This window comes from Protopterus annectens, chromosome 2.part1 (genome assembly GCF_019279795.1).
Source record: "Protopterus annectens isolate FY-2018-M chromosome 2.part1, PAN1.0, whole genome shotgun sequence".
Lineage (NCBI taxonomy): Eukaryota > Metazoa > Chordata > Ceratodontiformes > Protopteridae > Protopterus > Protopterus annectens.
In genome coordinates, this window is record NC_056729.1 from 362,312,619 (window position 1) to 362,332,330 (window position 19,712).

General features: G+C 40.9%; 1 protein-coding gene across 1 annotated transcript in view; it reads left to right on the forward strand.

The window, feature by feature from the left end:
* PROM1 (prominin 1) overlaps positions 1 to 19,712 on the forward strand; it is a 1,709,767-nt gene that overhangs the window by 1,073,322 nt on the left and 616,733 nt on the right. Inside the window, 1 exon segment of the mRNA XM_044062202.1 lies at positions 17,741 to 17,812. Within this exon segment, the coding sequence (XP_043918137.1) occupies positions 17,741 to 17,812 (72 nt within the window).

Here is a 19,712-nt window from a genome sequence, read left to right on the forward strand (position 1 = left end):
TACTCATTACAAATTTATTTAACCTCCAGGGGCAAAGCATCCTTTGGTTCCACGGTACTCAGGAGTATTTTTCCTTGAGCCAATGAAGAATAAGGCGCTAGGGACACTGTCCCATATGTAAGAATGAAGGCTTGATAGGACTACAGAACATCAAGAAGTTATGTACTCACCATAATGTTCCATGATTGTAGTCCATCTCTCTCTTCTTTTTTATGAACCCACCCTCCTACCCCCTTCCTGGAAGTACCTGGAGACAGAAAAATATCGTTATTTTTTTATGGAGACCTTTTAGTATTGGCTTCTTTTTATATGTTTGTTGTTATTCTCTTAGGTAGCAGCAAACAAGATCTGAGGATTGTACTGGTGCACCATGGGATTACCTACCCACGAGCCAACCAGAAGACTTCCAGCTTGTAAATAGGCCGAGTCGGAGCTGAACATCAGCTCCGATCCCATATGTAAGAATGAAGGGCGAGATGGACTACAAACATGGAACATTATAGTAAGTACATAACTTCTTTTTTGCAGATTTATCTTTGTATATCTCTTTTTTGGAAATATTTCATAGGTTGGTACTAGGTTATCAGCCCTAGGGCCTATAACAAGCCTAGCCATAACAATTCCCTGGCTCTTTCTTCCCACAATATTTACTTCCCTGGACCCCTGTCTAGCAGGGCGACTGACGTATTCCCTGGGGTGAATTTCCTATCTCCCATCCAATCATCAAGGTGCCTTTTGAAGAGGGTTGAAGAGGTGCTCTGCTTGACATGTATGGGCAGTCTATTCCAGAGTCTGGGGAGTCTCTGGGTCAGGAACCCAGAACCTGTACATATGACACTGCATATCTTAGTAAATACTACAAATTAACTATCAGTAACTTCAGTGTAGTATTTAAGCATGTCTCTCTCTGTCGTACACACCAAATTTTATAGTATGCCCTTGAAGAAGAGGTAACTTGTTCAAGAATGAAAATGTAAAAATGAAAGTAAGAATATCAGGTGGCAAACAGGGATTAATAACTTTGCTGCAGTACGTCTTAGGTCAATAATCTGCTCACATTTGTGACTGTTCCAAGGTGAGAGCCATGCATCTCTTAGTCCAGGGGAGTGCTATGTGGCCAATTCTTTCCCTGGCTGGAGGACTCATTAAACCATTCATTCCACTGGAAAAGACAAGAGTCAGGCAGTAGAGAAGGACCAGTCTGCTCACCCCAGCAGATGTACTTCTCCACTGATGTACCAACCCCTGCTGCTCCTCCCTTTAGCTCCATATTTGCAGAGTACCTCAGTGAAGTGTAATGTGCCCACACACACACACACACTGTTGCCTGGCCTACTGTGTACAAAGCACCACTTGGCAATGTGTGTTCTGGGCTTGTAACAAGTAGTGTACTCCTACGTGTCACGCAGTGAGTGAACAAAAGCTGCCCGTCTCCCATTATGGGGAGGACAGCAGTAGTTGCTTACCCCAATCCTCACCATTCTGTCCCCTCCAGCTCCTGTGCAGCTCATCAGACTTGCATCCCCCCTGGGTCACATTAAGAGCTTCATCATTGTGCGCCATAGGGCTAGGTTAGGAATCTTGGGGTACCTTGTCCTTTCACATGATGCCTGTTATTAATTGATAAGTCACTTAAGGTAACCAGCCCCCCAAAGTATATTCATGCAGTAAAGAACTACAGGTGTTAAATGGAAGTGTGAAAAAAAGCCAACGTAAGTGTAAACGAAAAAAAATAAAAAAGAAGTGTGTGCATTTGTTTATGTATGTATATGATGCATATCATACATATGTAATGTATGAAATGTGCTTTTCCTTTTGTTGGGCGTCTTGCATAAAAGCTGCAAGGTAAGCAATCCTTGCATTAGATTTTACTGTGTACTGAAGTTTATACTAGATGTATACAGATGAATACAGTACTTTATCTGTTGTTTTAGTTTGTAGAGTTTTTTTTAATTTACATGTTGTTTTCCCTCCTTCATATTCACTGACTTGCCATTCATCCTCTGCTGCTCTTAGATTTAGCAATAAAACTGGTGAAGTGGGGGTTCATCATCATTAAACCTTGTGTCTCTAAGTAAAATGTATTTACTGCATACAGTGGCTTCTAGGCTATACCTACTTATAAAGGTCCATCATAAGTTTAACAGTTAGAGAAGGCATGGTAGTTGTAGATCAGTGTGTAACGTGTGTGAGCTATATCTTTAAGAAGCAACCAGCCAGAGAGTGAGCATGTATGATCGCAGTTGTTAGTCTGTATATATGTTACTTAAGTCATAGTCAGTAAGTCTCTATAGTGATGTGTTTGTATAGAATAAAGCTGTTTAAACAGAACCCACGAAGACTCATTTGTCTACCAACACGAAAGTAACATGGTGTCAGAACTGGGATGGAAGAGAGAAGAACATTCGGAGCCATGAGATGTAAAGAGGACAGCAAAGGTAAAACCGAGAGAAGAATACGAAATAATCAGAAAGAATCAAAGGTAATGAGAAATAATATGAATTGTTTACTCAGTGCAAGAGAAGGGAAAAGGAGCATTACAAGGGCACAGACCGCATTATCAGGCAAGCAGAAAGTGGAAGGAAAAGTTTAACTGAAGAAAATGTTTAAGATAAAAGTATTTGACAAGACTATTGACAGTAAAGCACAAAATGAGCATGTTTAAGGCTGAACAAGTGTGTTTAAGGCAGAATTGGGCATGTTTAGAATAAAACAAGCGCAAGAAAAGTACATTGGGCATAAAAAGGGCTTAAACGAGCAAAACAAATTTAGTAAGAAATGAGAAAAGGGCACAGTAAGCAAAAATTAAACAAGGAGATTGCTTGTGTTTGGGCATAGCTACAACTTCATATTGTATCAAGGGTGTAACTAAAGTTATTCAAAGTATCTTAGAGTGTGTAAAAGTGCTTACCATGTGTGCTTATTACTGGGCATGTATTTCATAGATTTTATTGTGTGCAAAGTCCAACTATTTCATGCAATCCATTCAAAGAATAGCTGTTTCGAAAAGTTCTTATGCTGGGTGTGTGTATTTGCAAAGTGCCGCCAGTACAGAGCGCTTCTTGTACTGTAATTAGTTGCCTAGCAAGGTACCGCCATTTTGGGGACATTTCATTGTGCTGTATGCAGTCATTTGCAAAGTGTAAATACTTTGTAAGCTATTGAACTTTGGGCAACAGAAGTTCGGTTTATTCGCATTGCACAGTTGCTTAATATATTTCTTGTACTGATAAAAACAATGTTTTTTTTATAAAAGATTACAAGAGTATTACAGTGTTCGTGAATTACTCAGTCGCATCATAAATTCTCAAATGTTTCTTAAAGTGATGACTTTAACAAGTGATGGCACATGACTGTAGCATTCCTGCCTTTATCAATAAGAAATTTCAAGCGATTACCTTAGCATTTCTGCTTTTACCAATTCCGAAAGTATAGCGAGTGGTGATAAATGACTTTAGCATTTCTGCCTTTACCAATCAAAGATTCTGTAAAACATTGAAAAGTCCAAAACATTTTTTCTGCAAAGCTCCGTAAAGCATCGAAAAGTTTGAAAAGGCTATTCCACAAAGTTCCTTAAAGCATTGAAACCCGCAAAAGTTATTTCGTAAAACACAGTAAAGAATTGAGAAATCTGAAAAGTTATTTTGCAAAGTGCAGTAAAGCATCGAGAAGACAGAGAAGTTTATTTTGCAAAGTCCAGTTATTCGAAAGTACTACGAGTTTGTTCATTCACATAAATCAGATAAGCTCAACAAGCGAAAGGTTAAGTTGAGAGCACAAAATCATTAAACAAGTTGTGTTTATGCCAGTTACAGTGAATATAAAGTGTACACACCCCTGTTAAAATGCCAGGTTTTTGTGATATAAAAAAAAGGAGACTACAATAAATCATTTCAAAACTTTTCCCACCTTTAATGTGACCTATAACCTGTACAATTCAATTGAAAAACAAACAAATCTGTTAGGGGAAAAATGTAAAAAATAAAAAACGTACAATAAGCTGGTTGCATAAGTGTGCACACCCTTAAACTTTATCGAAGCACCTTTTGATTGAATTACTGTACCTATGCACATGCATGCATGTGTGTGTGTGTGTGTTTGTGTGTGTTTGTGCTTATTTGCAAGACCCTTTGCTGGTAGGTGTTAATATGGCAAATGGATTTCGAAAAGCCCAACCGCATGTGTTTGATCAGAATATTGCAGAGCACTGGAGAATATTTGAACAAGAGTACGATATTTTCATGTAAGCAGCTTATGCAGATAGAGATGCATGTGCCAGGGCATTCGTTTGGTTAAATCTAGCAGAATCTGAGATGACAGAAAGAGAGCGTTCATTTGTATACGCACCAGCAGTATATGAATGTTCTGCAATATTCTGATCAAACACATGCGGTTGGGGGGTTTCGAAATCCATCTGCCATATTAACATATACCAGCGAAGGGTCTTGCAAATAAGCACATACACACATACACACACATACACACACACACACAGGCTCCACTCAACCCACACACGCGGCATCAAGCTGGTCTGTGACATTAATAACACGCACACATTCTGGAATTATAGCTAAACTCACTAAACTATGTATAAATCCCTACGTCACAAGATGGGTTGCCAACTGGCTCACTGACAGAACCTACACTGTAAATGTTGCAGACTCCAAATCTGACCTCAAAGCAGTGACAAGTGAAGTACCACAGGGTTCCGTCCTGGGACCTCTCCTGTTTGGTATCTACGTCTCTGAAGTGCAGGCTAACACAGAAGGCCTCTGGCTAATGAAGTTCGCAGATGACTGCAAACTAGGAGCCATAGTCAAGTCCCCAAATGATGTGGACATCCTACAGAAGGGCCTCACTGAGACAGATGCCTGGTGTCGGTGCCATGGCCTCAAGCTCAATGCCAAAAAGTGCAGTGTCATCCTCTTTGGTAAAAACTCTGTACCCATGAACTACCACATAGGCAGCAATCTACTTAACACCGAATGCGTGATGAGACCTTGGGACCCAGGTGGACAGTAGTCTCTCCTTTGATGGTCACATCGCCACAGTAGTCAGGAAGACCTTCTACATGGCACACCTCATCATAAAAGGGTTCTCATCCAGGAAAAAAGAGGTCATTGTTCCCTCTACTCGACACTTATTAGACCCATTATAGAGTACAACACCCCTTTTGGAATGTACCTCACAAGACATCTGCAGTAGCTGGAAAGGCCACAGAGGTACCCCACAAATAGGATTACTGGCCTCAAACAAATGCCCCACACTGACCGCCACAAAAAACTCCAGCTTTACTCCATAGCATATTGCCTACTCCGAGGTGATCTATGTCTAGCATATAAAGCTATGTCAAACCCAGAGCTGTTGGACATGCTACACCTAATGAAATCCCAATCCCTCTGAGCTACACGCTGTAGGGACCTAAACCTTGTCACCACAATAAACAGGACATAGTGGAGGGATTGATTCCTGCCCCAGAGACTTCCCATACTCTGGAACAGGCTACCCATCTTTGTCAAGCAAAGTTCATCATTAGCACTCTTCAAGAAAAATCTTGATGAGTGGATGGGAAATAGAAAATACACCCTGAAGAATCACTTCTGTGTCTCTGCTCAACAGTGGCACAGGAAAATAACTTTCTTGGGTGACATAAGCCAAGGAACCTTGTTGGCTAGGCTTACATAGGCCATTGGGCCGATAGCTTGGTACCTACCTATGAACCTACAAGCTTTCTACATGGCCCATCTCATAAGTAAGGGTATCTCATCCAAGGACAAGGAGGTCATAACATCCCTGTATTCTTCCCGTATATGGCCCGTTATTGAGTACAATGCCCCATTCAGCATGTACCTCACAAAGTACATGCAGCTGCTGGAGAGACCACAGAAGTTCCTCACCAGGAGAATCCAGGGCCTCAAAAATCAACCATACACAGATAGGCTAAAAGCCCTATCCCTCTACTCTGTTTTATACAGACTCCTCAGAGGTAACTTTTGTCAGACATACAAGGTGATCTTGGACCTCACCTTGATGGAACTGCTGCATGTCTGCAAGTTAGGCTCCACTCAACCCACACACGTGGCATCAAGCTGGTCTGTGACATTAATAAGACTTGCTGGCGGGACAGATTTGTGTCCCAGAGACTCACCCATCTATGGAATAGACACAGTCTGTCATGCAGAGTACCTCTTTACTCCTTTTTAAGTGCAATCTGGATAACTGGATGGGAAGTAGAAAATACATCGCTGGGATTCCACCCGTGTCCCTGTTTGACAGGGACATTGGGTGCTGATTTGTCTACGCATGGGCTAAACTCTTGGCTAGGCTTATAAAGGCTTTAGGGCCAATAGCCTAGTAACTTCCTATGATCCTATAAGGTGCAGACTGTCATATTGTTGTGCAAGCTGAATCAAGGGAAGACTCCAAGTGTTTGAAGTGTAAGTTCAAAGAAATGTGCAACCCCCAGGCGAATGTAGAGAGGCATTTGTTTTACACAAGAGATCAGAAACCAGGGGAAACATTTGCAGCTTGTGTAACTGACTTGAGGGATAGAGCTGAAACGTGTCAGTTTGATGATTTAAAAGATGAGCTGATAAAGGACAGACTTGTGTGTGGTATTAATAGTGCTGCAGTGAGGAAGATTTTGCTTCATATCAGGGGCCTTAGGAGACCACACTAGTTTTAGTTAGAAGTGTGAAATCGGCTTTTTTGAAGTTTTTCACTGTGGTCTTTTTTTTCAGGGGGGGGGGGGAGGACCTCGATTACGATTATAGTTTGATCTTGATCTGACTGTATACTGTATACTTACTTCTCCGTGAAGTTGATTGATCCCATGTGAGATCAAGTATGTTTGAGATCAAGTGGATTTTGTGTTCCTGTGTTTTGGGGTTTATGTTATTTGAACTCCAGGAATCTTTGGTGTTTGGGGAAGAGTCGAGTAGTGTTCCCAGTCTATATTAGAGTTATTCTAGGGTATGAGGTAGTAGTCTATACATAGGGTTTTGGAGTTCCATTTATCCCCCCCATGTTTTCTGAGGGGCCATGTGAGGTTTGAGTTTGAGAGAGAGATGTGGTAACATGCTTGCAGTAACAGCCTAGCACCTTTTGCTCATATGGTTGCACTGGTGGGGATGGTCTCAATGTGCGTTACCGCTTGTATGTGTCCTTGGAGTGTATGAACCTTATATGTCCTGACCCTTATGTGTTGTCTTTTGTTTGGGGTTGTTGGTGATGAGTGAGGAACCCTGATATAGGGCTGAACAGGTCTCAGGAGCCTTGAACCACTCGGGTGAACCAGGTTTTGGAACCAGGTTTCATCATATTGAGAAATCCACACCAGTCGTGCTTGAGATTGAGACTTCTGTGAGCAGCATTACATTACCCTTAGTTTTTCCTTTTGGTGTTCTAGGGTGGTAGGTTAGAATTTGAGCCTTGCCTAAAAAAGGCTAAGGGTGGGAAGAGAAGAGCCTGTGCAAGCTCCCTATGGGGGGGGCAAGCCCCTGTAAGCCGGTTGAAGCCTATGTCCAGCATGTCATCCCAGGCAGACTCACATTGAATCCCCTTTGAATGACACCAGAATTTAAGCCAAAAGAAGAATTGCATCATCCTTTGAATGACTATCTCTCATCTAGCCACTGTGGCAGGATACTGCCTCAGTCTGGTGAGCGGGACGCCAGTGTCTGACTATGGAATCACCAATGACAAGTGTGTCTGGCATTTTGTTTGGCCTTAAGGGCTGGCTGTGTGACTTTTGACACTCTGTGTGTGTGGTGTGTTGTGTGTGCATGTGTTGGGTCGAGGTGGTAGTTGTTTGGTTTGGGTGCTCTTTTTGGTTTTTGCTGCTCTTTTGTTAATTTTTGATCAGAGCCTCAGTGTGTCTGTGTTTGTATGTGTATATGTATGAGTTGAAGGATGTGGGTATGTAAGTAGTAGATAAAGAGACTTTCAAAGGACTCGGGGGAAGTGGGTTTTAGCTGGTGGGGTACTATATATATGAGTGCTTTATCAAGGTGCAATGCACTGTGGGAGTAAGTGCTAGGCTACAGATAGAGAAGAGTCTAGTCTGGGAATCCAAGTAGAGATGAACTTCAGGATATGCTTTGGAAGAGTGGAATTTAGATGGCCCAATAGTTTAACCTTTGTTTACCGCGCCGCTTGCTCTATAACAAACAACAGTGGTAACTACTAAATCGTGCTACAGCGCTTAGGCTTTTTTATGTTAGGAGCTGGAGCTAGGGAAGGAACTGGAAATTGGCCCAATACAGTGATCTGACATTAAGCAAAGCAATAGAGATTTGTTTGCTCCATGAGGTGACGGAAGGACATATGAATTTGCTTGCAAGTGACAAAAGCCTGGTTTCAGTGAGCTCTAGAGCCGAACATGGGTAGTACGCAACACATGGCAAACGGGAACAGGCTTAAGCACAGGGCAGGCACAGGATTTCCAAAGAAGATCCAAACACAAATGTGAGTCAGCAAAACCCAAATCTAGCTTTATTGTTAACTGTCGCGGTTGTGGTGCAAATCATGAGTGTAAAAGAGAAAAGTGTTTAGCATATGGTCAGCAATGTCACAAGTGCAAAAAATGGAACCATTTCCAAAAGTTTTGCAAATCAAGTAAGCCTCACACAGTTTTAAAGAAAGATCGCACAAAAAAAAGCAAGTTGATCAAGTAGAGCCAAAACAGTCAGCTTTCTATGTAGACAGTGTATCAGTGCTTGGAGAAAGAGTTGATGCAGTAAATTAACAAGGAATGAAGTCTTTTGTACGGTTTGAATTCATGGAAAATCCACAGAGCTCAAAGTAGATACTGGGTCAAAGTGTAATGTTATATCAGCAGACGGGAGCACTGTAGAATCCTGAAAGCCCAAAATCCTGAAAACACACAAGGATACCAACACTTACTATATTCCAGCACAAGTACATACAGAAACATATTACCCTTCAACTATACGCAGGGAGGGGGCAAGCCCCCCTGCACCACTCACACCCCCTGCTGGGGGGTGCAGTGGGGCTTGCTCCCCTGCTTATACTTGGAGAAGAGTAATATGGTTTGTGTTTTATTTGTTTCTGTATGTACTTGTGCTGGAATATAGTAAGTGTTGGTATCCTGTGTGTTTTCAGGATTCTGTAGTGCTCCCCAGCAAACACATTTGCAAATGTGAAAATTAATGAACAACTCAATGTAACCAGCAGTGCAAGACTTGTTGCATATAATGGAGATGAAGAAATCGACTGAAGGTTTAGTAATGCTTTCATGTTATTTGGCCAAAAACTGTTGCAACCTGTTCTATGTAGTCCCGGCAACCATTGCTGTCTTTACTGGGTCTCAGTTTGAGAATGAATCTGCTTACTTTTACTGAAGTTCATCATGTGAGTACAGTTCCGTGTTCCAATTTTTCCGAAGCCATTTTCTCAGAGTATGCTGAAGTTTTTGATGACAAATTGGGCAAACTTGCTGTTGTGTATTCTGTGTAGACCCTAAGATCACTCCAGTAGTCAGACCAGTAAGAAGAGATCCCCTGACAATGCAAAATAAAGTTAAAGCTCAGTTGGATAAGATGGTGCAGCAAAGTGTGGCTTGTCCAGTCACAGAACCAACAGAATGGGTGTCGTCCATGTTAGCCGCTCACAAAAAATGCTCAGACGAACTCAGAATTTGCATTGATCCTAGAGATTCGAACAAAGCATTAAAAATACCATACCATCCAATGAGCACAGTTAAAGTTGCAGCTCTAATACCGAATGCCACTGTATTTTCTGTTTTGGATTGTGGTCAAGCATCACTTGCCAAAATGAACTCGTTGCATTAGCAACATGGCGTGCTTCCAGTGTAGACATCACCTGACATGATAGCATTCCTGTGTGACCCTTTCCTTTATTTTTTGTCTTTGCTGCATTACTGTGTGGTTCTTAACTTCATTTGATTTAGAGTACACATCTCACAGGGTGTGCGCAGCAGGCACACATCACTCACATAAGTTGATATTCAACCCATAATGAAAACATATCTTGCTATAGCTATATGCGTATCTGTACTGTATGTAAAGTAGTTATGCATATTGTTGGCAAATATTTGTTTAATAGTCCATATGATCTCTTATGATGCTGTTATATCATTTCAAAGCAGTTGTGCAGTATGAAATAATGTCCTGTTCCTTCTTGCATCCCATGCTAACAAATTCAGTCATCGCACATGCATCAGTTTGAAAAACCAGGATCCTTTCTCAGGTTACTCAACTGCATGGCACCTTGTTGCACATCACTGCCCCTGTGCACCTGTAGTTATTTGTATTGCTCTTCCTCAGTAGACATGTGACTTTTCTGTAGTTTATACATCACCGTGTTTGTGGATTTCAAGTACATGATGTCACCATATGGTGTGATACACACCTAGCATGTGTGGCACACAACCTGCAGTAGGCATATGGTCTTGCATCAGTTATCTCCCTTTTGAGCAACGTCCTGAGAATATATTGGCTAATACACTGGGCACATTATTGGCTTAGTTATCCCCCTTATACCACTGCAGTGTGGCTATCCACATGGGGCATTATTGGCCACTTGTCCTATCTGCATATTACATGCGTGTCCTTGCAAAGATGAAATACATGAAATGGTGACTCATAGTCCAGTGCTAGCCTGACAAGGGTTTTCTTACTCTTAGTCTTTCCTGATGTGTGATCACTTACCCCTATTTCTCAGAAATCCTCGTTTCTAACTAGTTTTGGTACGCCATTTGGAATAAATTCTGCAAGTGAAGTCCTTCAGCATGCAATGTAACAACTTTTTTCAGGTTATTCTTTCCCATAATAGTAGACATTCTATTAGCTGGAGGCAATGATGAAACAGAGCATGACAGAAACCTCAAGAAAGTTCTAGACCGAGTACTTGAAGTAAATTTAAAGTTCAATCCTCTGAAGTGCAAATTCAGACTTCCAGAAGTTACTTATGTAGGTCATTCTTTACAAATACAGGCTTGAGACCTGACCCGACCAAACAAACCCCTATCCTAGAGATGTCAGCAGCAGTCAATGTGCAAAGTTTACAGTATTTTCTGGGCATGGTCAACTATTTAGGCAAATTTATACCAGACTTCAGTGAGTCGACAGCACCTTTGAGAGAGCTAACATGGAAAATGTTGTTTGGTCATGGTTGGATGATCATCAGAAGGCATTTGATGACCTTAAGCAGAAAATTGTCACCTCATCTATGTTAAGATACTATGATGTGAACAAGCCACTTGTTCTATCGTGTAATGCTTCATAATGTAGTCTTGGCACAGTTATTCAAGAGGACAGACCAGTAGCCCATGCATCTAGGACACTAACTCAAACTGAGATGCATTATGCTCAACTTGAGAAAAAGCTTTTGGCGATAGTATTCACATGTTCCAGGTTTCACAATTATATTTATGGTAGAGCTATCCATATTGAAACTGATCATCAACCTCTAGTTACTGTTCTATAGAAGCCTATGCATTCTGCTCCAGCGAGATTACAAAGAATGATGCTCAAGTGCAAAAGTGCAATTTCAAAATGGTCTACACTAAAGGTAAATATCTCTATCTGGCTGATACCTTATCCAAATCTCCTAGAAGTACAACAGAACAGCTTGATGCTGAAACTTTTGACTTCTGATGTAATGTCCGTGCATAATGTTTCCACCAATAGCCTTGATGAGTTGAGAGATCACACTATGACTGATCCAATTTAGCAAAAGCTTAATCACTGCATCAATGTTGGATGGCCGTTAAAGCAATCTAGTTTATCACCTGAGATACAAGCATATTTTCCTTAACGAGATTAATTGTTGATGGAAGATGGCATCATTTTCAAAGGTCCTAAAATTGTTGTTCCTGCTTCCTTACAGCAAGAATATATTAAGATTTTGCATTGTGATCACCCAGGTTTATCATCCACTAAGAGAAGGGCAAGAGAATTAACATTTTGGCCTTCATTATCAAAAGACATTGATAGCATTCTTTCTTCTTGTTCAGTATGTAATATTACCAAAGCGCATTTGCAGAGAGAGCCACTTCAGTTAAGTCCAGTTCTTGAACTACCTTAGTCTACAGTAGCAACTGATATCTTTGAGTGGAACAGTCAACACTATTTGGTTTTGGTAGACTCTCTTATTCAAATTGGTTTGAGATTGATCTACTACCAAACCTAACTTTGACAGCTGTTATTACTAAGTTGAAACGTCATTTCTCAGTTCATGGTAGTCCAAACAAACTTTTTTCTGATAATGTTACTCAATTCACTAGCCATTCATTTCAGGAATTTGCAAAAGAATGGGACTTTGTACATGTTATTCATGTAATTGTGCTGTGTGTAGACAGCTCATACTAGTGTCTAAATTATTTCTATGTAATTGTGCTGTTACTGGTGGATAGAATCACATTAGAGAACCACGACAGATTGTTGCTTGCTATATTTTTATCTGTGACTGCATAACACTCTTTTTTTTTTTCCTAATGTTCTTCCAGTTGGCTCAGTATCTGCATATAGTAAGTAGTTGGTTCAAGACATTGTCCTGCATGCGGTAGCTATTTGCTCAGTGTGTTTTTTTATAATCTTTATAATATATATTTACCATCTCAAAAGTGCTTACTCCTCTCTGTACTCTTCTTTTCTAGACCTAACACCACTCTTAAGTATTCAACTGCGGTACCACCTTTAACATTCTTATAAGAAAAGCGCAGTCTGGGTCTGAACTGTCTGCAAACAGCTACAGTAAACTTTGAGTATGTGTCTACCTGTTTGAGCCAATATTCATTATCCTCTGGAGAGCAGTCTGCTTTGGCTTGTAAGCAGCCCCCCCACCACACACACACACACACACACACACACACACACACACACACACACATCATTCCCCCACTCAACCACTACCACTGTACTACTACTCACACCACCACTCATGTCTCACCCACACTCAGCTCCCCTCCCACCAGCTCAAGAACCATCCCTATGCACCCCCCACATATTCTACCAACTATATTACTCAAACAAAGCATCCCTACACCTTAACATAGTAACCCTCCCACCATACCTATTACCCACAGAGCACAATCATAAAGTTTCCCTTATAAACAAACACATTCAAAAACTGAGAAAACTAATAATCTCATGCATATCAAAACTAGCCCTAAGTGGAGACATTCACCCCAGCCCTGGCCCTACCATCTCCAACCCCAGTCCTCATAATCAGACTAGAAACCACAACTTCTCCCATATTACAGCCAATAGAAAGCCAAGTGACTTCCTTCTACTAAGCCTAAATATTAGAAGTATATTCAACAAAGTCCATGAACCTCCATGCCACCATAGACTTGTACTCCCCAGATATAGTCATCCTGACAGAAACCTGGCTGAAACCTCACATTACCAGTGAGCAAATACTCCCTACAGGTTATGGCATACTAAGAGTAGACCGGCTAAACAAAAAAGGAGGTGGTGTAGCTATAATATTTAAATAGCATCTAAACATCCAGATCTTAAAATCATCAGCTCCACAAATAGGCAATGAAGAAATAATATATACCAACCTCAAAATTAACCAAAACAAAACCATCAACATAATTGGATGCTGTTTCCCACCTGGCCAAAACATCCCTCCACTAGAAAACCTCCTCAGCTGGTCTACCCACCATCTCCCCCAAGAAACTATCATCTTAGGTGATTTCAATATTGACTGGCAATCCTGTTCTGGCAACAATCCAGCCCATCATGTACACCTTCATGGCTTCACCCAACTAGTCCAGTCACCAACCAGGATAAATAAAAACTCCAGCAAGCACACTACCCTGGATTGGATACTAGTCAGTAAGAGCCCCCAGTCATATATGAACAGGCTGCTTATCAGATAACCTCAGTGATCACTCCCCAACATTCCTACTCAGAAAATACCTATACCAAGCTAAACCTGTCATCTACCGTCAAATACATAAAAAACTAAACTTTAACCCACTCACATTCATCTCATCCTTCAAAGACTGTAACTGGCATCCTCTAAAGTACCTCAGTCTAGATGACGCAGTTGAATTTTTTAATACTACCTTCCTGAACATCCTTAATTAGCATGCCACCATAAGATTTACCAGAACCAAAGCACAACCCTCCCCATGGCTACAGAAAACCACTAAGTCAGAAATGAAAACAAGGATAAAGCCTGGGAGCACTGGCGCAAAACCAAAACCCCTCAGCTAGACAGAAATTCCTAGAACTACACAATAGAGTCAAAAAGGCAATAAAACAGGACAAATTCCAATACTACCAGTCTGCCCTAGACTCCTCACAACACAGCCGGAAACAATTCTGGTGCTCCATAAACTCCATCCTCCACCCAGGTAAATTCAGTACCCCTCCTCCTAACATCCCTCACTCCTCAGAAAATATTGCTACCTCATTCAACACACACTTCACCCAAACCATACTATCACTAGCTAAACAACACAACCCCCCTCCCCTCCAACCCACACCTTCAACTAGTAATCTCCCCACTGCCTTCTCTTTTTCTCCTGTACCTACCTCCAACATAAAAAAAATCTGAACTAAACTTAAACCCACCAAATTAGCAGCAGACAACCTCGCAAGTGAATACCTACAAATTGCAGCTGATGCTCTGGCCTACCCAGTATCCATCTTGATTAACTGATCTCTGTCAGAAAGTTATGTTCCCACACTGTGGAAAGTATCGCATATAATTCCCCTCCACAAAGGCGGACCCTCCGCAGAACTAACCAGTTACCGCCCCATAGCTATTCTCTCTCCACACTCCAAAATACTAGACAGATGCATACACTCTCAGGTCTCGGACTACCTCCTTACAACCTCCTTTCCAGTACTCAGCATGGTTTCTGACCAAACCATAGCACCCCCACTGCCTTACTCTCCTTTACTAACACTATCCTTCAGCATAAAAACAATGGCTATCTCTCCTCTGCTACTTTCCTAGACCTATCTAAAGCATTTGACATGGTCCCACACAAACAACTTATCTCTGTCCTCAATAACCTATCCTTCTCACAATCAGTCACCAACTGGTTTCAGAGTTACCTGTCTGACGCCAACAATCCGTTGTATGGCAGAATGGCATATCTCCCCAAGTACCTGTCTCCATAGGGGTTCTCCAAGGATCCATCCTTGGACCCCTAATCATCTCTGTTTACACCAATAATCTAGCCTCTGCCACCAAACATGGCACACTCATACAATACACAGATGACTCGACCATCATCTGCTCAGCCCAGTCCCTACCCAAACTGCAGAAAGTCACACAGGAAGCCTTTTCCTCTGTTGAAACATGGTTATCCGATGCCCAATTAATACTCAACCCAAACAAAACTAAACTACTCATCTTCCAACCCACCAAACATACTCAAAACAACTCTCACTTTAACATCACAGCAAAAGACAACACCACTATATACCCAACTGAACACACCAAATTGCTAGGAGTGGAAATAGACAAACTAAAATTTGACATTCACATATCCATGACCATAAAAAAAGTCCACAAAAAACTACATAAAAAAAATACAGAAATAAGCAATTTCTCACCAAAGCAGCAAAGATTTAAATAGCAAATTCCCACCTTATCTCCACCCTACTTTATGCCTCTCCAATATATACCAACCTAAGGCAATGTGATCTAAACAAGCTAGAGACCTGCTACAACAAAATCGCCAAATTCGCCACAGGGGCATCCTACCGTAGTCACCACTCTCTCTCACTTGCTGAACTGGGCTTTCTTGAACTCCCTCACCTCCTTTAGTGGTATCAACTCTCACTCGCCCACAAACTAGTAAACCATCCACTAAATGTCCCATCCCTCCAGAATCTACTCCAACCCTATTGCACCACCAGACCACTAAGGTCCAGCAACAAAAATCACTTGCAGATTACTAAAGCCAATAACTCTGCTGGTGAAGCACTATTCTCTTGCGCCATAGCCAAATTATGGAACTCACTCCCACCCACAATTACCTCCATACCATCATGCACCCACTTCAAAACTTTACTAAAAGCGCACCTAAAAACATGCTGGCTATGCCCTTGCAACTCCCACTCTAATATCATCCACCCCATCCAACCACTACCTTTCTTTCCACTCCACTAACTACCTTGATTATAGCAAGCTCAGATGCTCATAAACCTAGTACTTATTATACAGAAGGAGCTTCTCATTGTAACATTTGTTAATGTCTGTTATGTACTTCACAGATAAAGATTCTAGTTGTCTAGTGATGTACTTTGTTCTACATCTTTAAATATGTTGTAAGCAATTGCTATGTTAAATTGTTAATCGCTATGTAATCCAATGTAACTACTGTCTGTTTATTTTACTGTTTGAGCTTTTCTCCCCGGGCCTCCGCTGAAAATGGACGTATGTCCAGTCGGACACTCCCGGTCAACAAATTTAAATAAATAAAATAAATAAATGTCACTAGTAGTCCTGAATATCCTCAGTTCAGTGGTCCAGCTGAACGAGCAGTACAGAGTGCAAAGCAATTACTTGAAAAGTCAAAGCGTGACAATACCAATGCCTTCTTGAATTTGCTTAATCTTAGAAACATGCCTCATGATGATATTCTTGGCTCACCTGCTCAAAGACTACTTTCCAGACAAAGTAGAACTACAGTACCTATTTCATCAAGTTTATTGCAGCCTAAACCTAAGAATAATAAAACCATCAAGGCTCAAATGTTTAAGAAGAGTAATATCCAGAAATCTAGTTACGATGGATCCAGCAGATTACTTTATTCGTTGAAGGAAGGAGAGATGGTCTGAATTCGGCCAACAAAGGGTTTTGATCGAATAGGACAGATTATAGGCATTTGTGCCGAGCCAAGATCCTATTTGGTAAACTCTGAGGTTGTGGAGTATAGTAGTAATCGCAGACGTCTTCCTGTACAAGAATCATCATCATTGCAATCACAGCACTGTATCTGTGATGCAAACTCTAAATCAGACGGAGTCCGGCATTGTTTCTAAACCAGAAAATGTTTAAAAGTCTGATTCTGTTTCAGAAAGTGATTCGAACATTCCACAGGTCAACCATTTTGTAGAGACTGTCCCAGTTGCCAAATGTAATTCCCAGTTTTATGTCACACAATATGGATAAGCTTCTAAGCCTAGTGTGAAATACACAGCAATGTGGACTTGATTTTGTGTGTGTGTGTGTGTGTGTGTGTGTGTGTGTGTGTGTGTGTGTGTGTGTGTGTGTGTGTATGTGTGTATATATATATATATATATATATATATATATATATATATAATGTGTGTGTGTTTGTGTGTATTTAGTATTGTAAAATGTATGTCTATAGATTACCTGTGATTTCTGCATGCCAAATAATCTCATGAAAATTGCACAATCTATTTCTCAGAGGAAGGATGTAGATCAGAGTGTAGTGTGTGTGTGCTATGTCTTTAAGAAGCATGCGAGGCTATATGTGCACATATAAATTAGACACATGCAATCCCTAGTGTCATTTTGTAGAAGCAGCCAGTGAGTGAGCATGTATGATACAATAGTTAGTTTGTATATAAGTTACTTAAGCCTACAGTGATGTTTGTATACAATAAAGCTGGTTAAACAGAACCCACGAAGACTCATTTATTCGTGTACCAACACAAAAGTGACAATAGTTTTATGCCATTTTTTTTTTGTTTGAATATTATGTAATAGAATTGTCAACTAGTGGCAGCATAACGTTAATAAATGTGTCTTTCAGGTTAACAAGGGTGTAACTAAAGTAGACCTTCTGACATTTGCAAATGACATTGAAGCAAAAGCAGATACACTGGTAAGATGCATTTATCATACTAAATTTGAAATCCATGTGATTTGCTAGTCTTGTAGCTTTACTGACACTTCATGAAATATTTTACGGAAAGTGATACTGTTTTTGCAATTTATACATGCATATTCCTGTAGTGAATTAGGTAACTGTGCCATGCCAACAGTGCAGATATTTATGTTGCATGATAGCCATTTTTGCATAAAGGTAGATTTGTTTAACAAAATACTCATTCTTGTTTAAACCATGAACTACCATCATTCTTATAAATGTAAATTTAAGCAGCTAATAAGTCTTGACACAAACCTTTTGTTCTTGGACCTCTCCATGCAAGCCCCTAGATGTTTATTTTTTATTTAAGTACTGGGTAAAAGTTATTCTGATCTTGTAATACAATGTAAGAAGCTGTGTAAGCCTAGTATGTGCTTGCATTGCTATATGCCATTGCCTTCTTCAGCTGTGAGCTATGTTTAATGTGAATTTGTAGTAGTGGGGATTTCCTCTCATTTTCTCTCCCATACCTTCAGGCACACTATCTGTTTTTTTTTTTGTCTTTTACCCTTCCCCAGTACTGCTCCTTGAGAAGAGTTGCTGTCCTCATTCACTCTAAGTTCTTCTACATTATGCCTTTTACTTTTACCTCCTATAGAAGGCTGCCAGTTTACATCTCTCCCCTTTTTTGGGGGTGCTCCCTGAATCGTCTCCTCCTGTCCTGCCAAGTCTACTAAAATTCATAAGGTTCCCTGGACCTTCTCTAAGCTGATGAGATCAAGGCACAACCCCTCCCCCAACCATGGCAGTGTCATAGTGCTGCTGAAAAGGATTTGTTAGTATTGATCTACATTCCCCATTTCCCTGGGCACATCTGTCTCATGTTAGGGAAGGACATGCAAAGGGCATTGCTGGTATATTGTCTCTTCCTCAATGACAACTCAACCACAGCCCTGCTTCCCTAAAGACTAAACTTCCCCACAAGCCCCCAGCACCACCAGGATCAACTGTGAGGTGCACCCTAGTGCACTTCCCCTCTCCCCAGAATTGGTACACCCATTCTTCCAACCCATGATGTCAGTCACCTGAGCCACTATTCAAACTCTGGTAACCTAGGCCATAGTTAGGGCAACACCCCTTTATGCCATTGGCAAGGGTGCTACAGGTTTTGTTATCTAAATTTGGCTCGTCTGATTTTCATTTTGAGGTATGGACCCTTTTTAGAGTGCTATTTTAGTAATAACCCACAATTGGTTGTGGATAATATTGTTGGCTTAGGTTGATCACAAAGGTGAAGCCTGAGTCCTTAAAGCCAGCCATGGGCAAATCCAGCATTTCCCACACCTGATCATGGGTTTTTGTTATATGACATAATTTGTGAAAAATTCTTCCATTTTCTAAATAGTCATTGTATAAAGGGACTGTAGTGTTCTTCTGTGTCTCCTCCTGAGAAAAGAATGTGTAAGGCATGTACTAAGCATGTGTACGACTTCTACAAGATGACACATGCACAGTATATGAATAAAAAAATAGGTTGTTAAACTCCAGTTAGTGGGGATCACTTTACTAAAAAGTGATTCCCCTTGACGGTCATTTTGCAGGCCATTTCTATTTTATTTTGTTGTTATATATTCTGTTTTTTTATTTTTTAAAGGGCTGTAAGAGTCTGCATGCATCATATGTTTATGTGAGGATGCTTGTGGACTGCTTATGTCTCCGTAGCAATTCTGCCAATGTTTCTGGGACTTTGAACTACTGCAGGACTGCCCAAATCAGCTATCATGGGACCTTGTCATATCTTTCTCCAAGTCCAGGAATGCCCAGTTAGACTTTTTCCTCATTTTTAGCTTCTTCTCAACTATCTGTGTCACTGCAAACATTGTGTCCCCTGTGCTGCATCCTGATCTGAATCCAA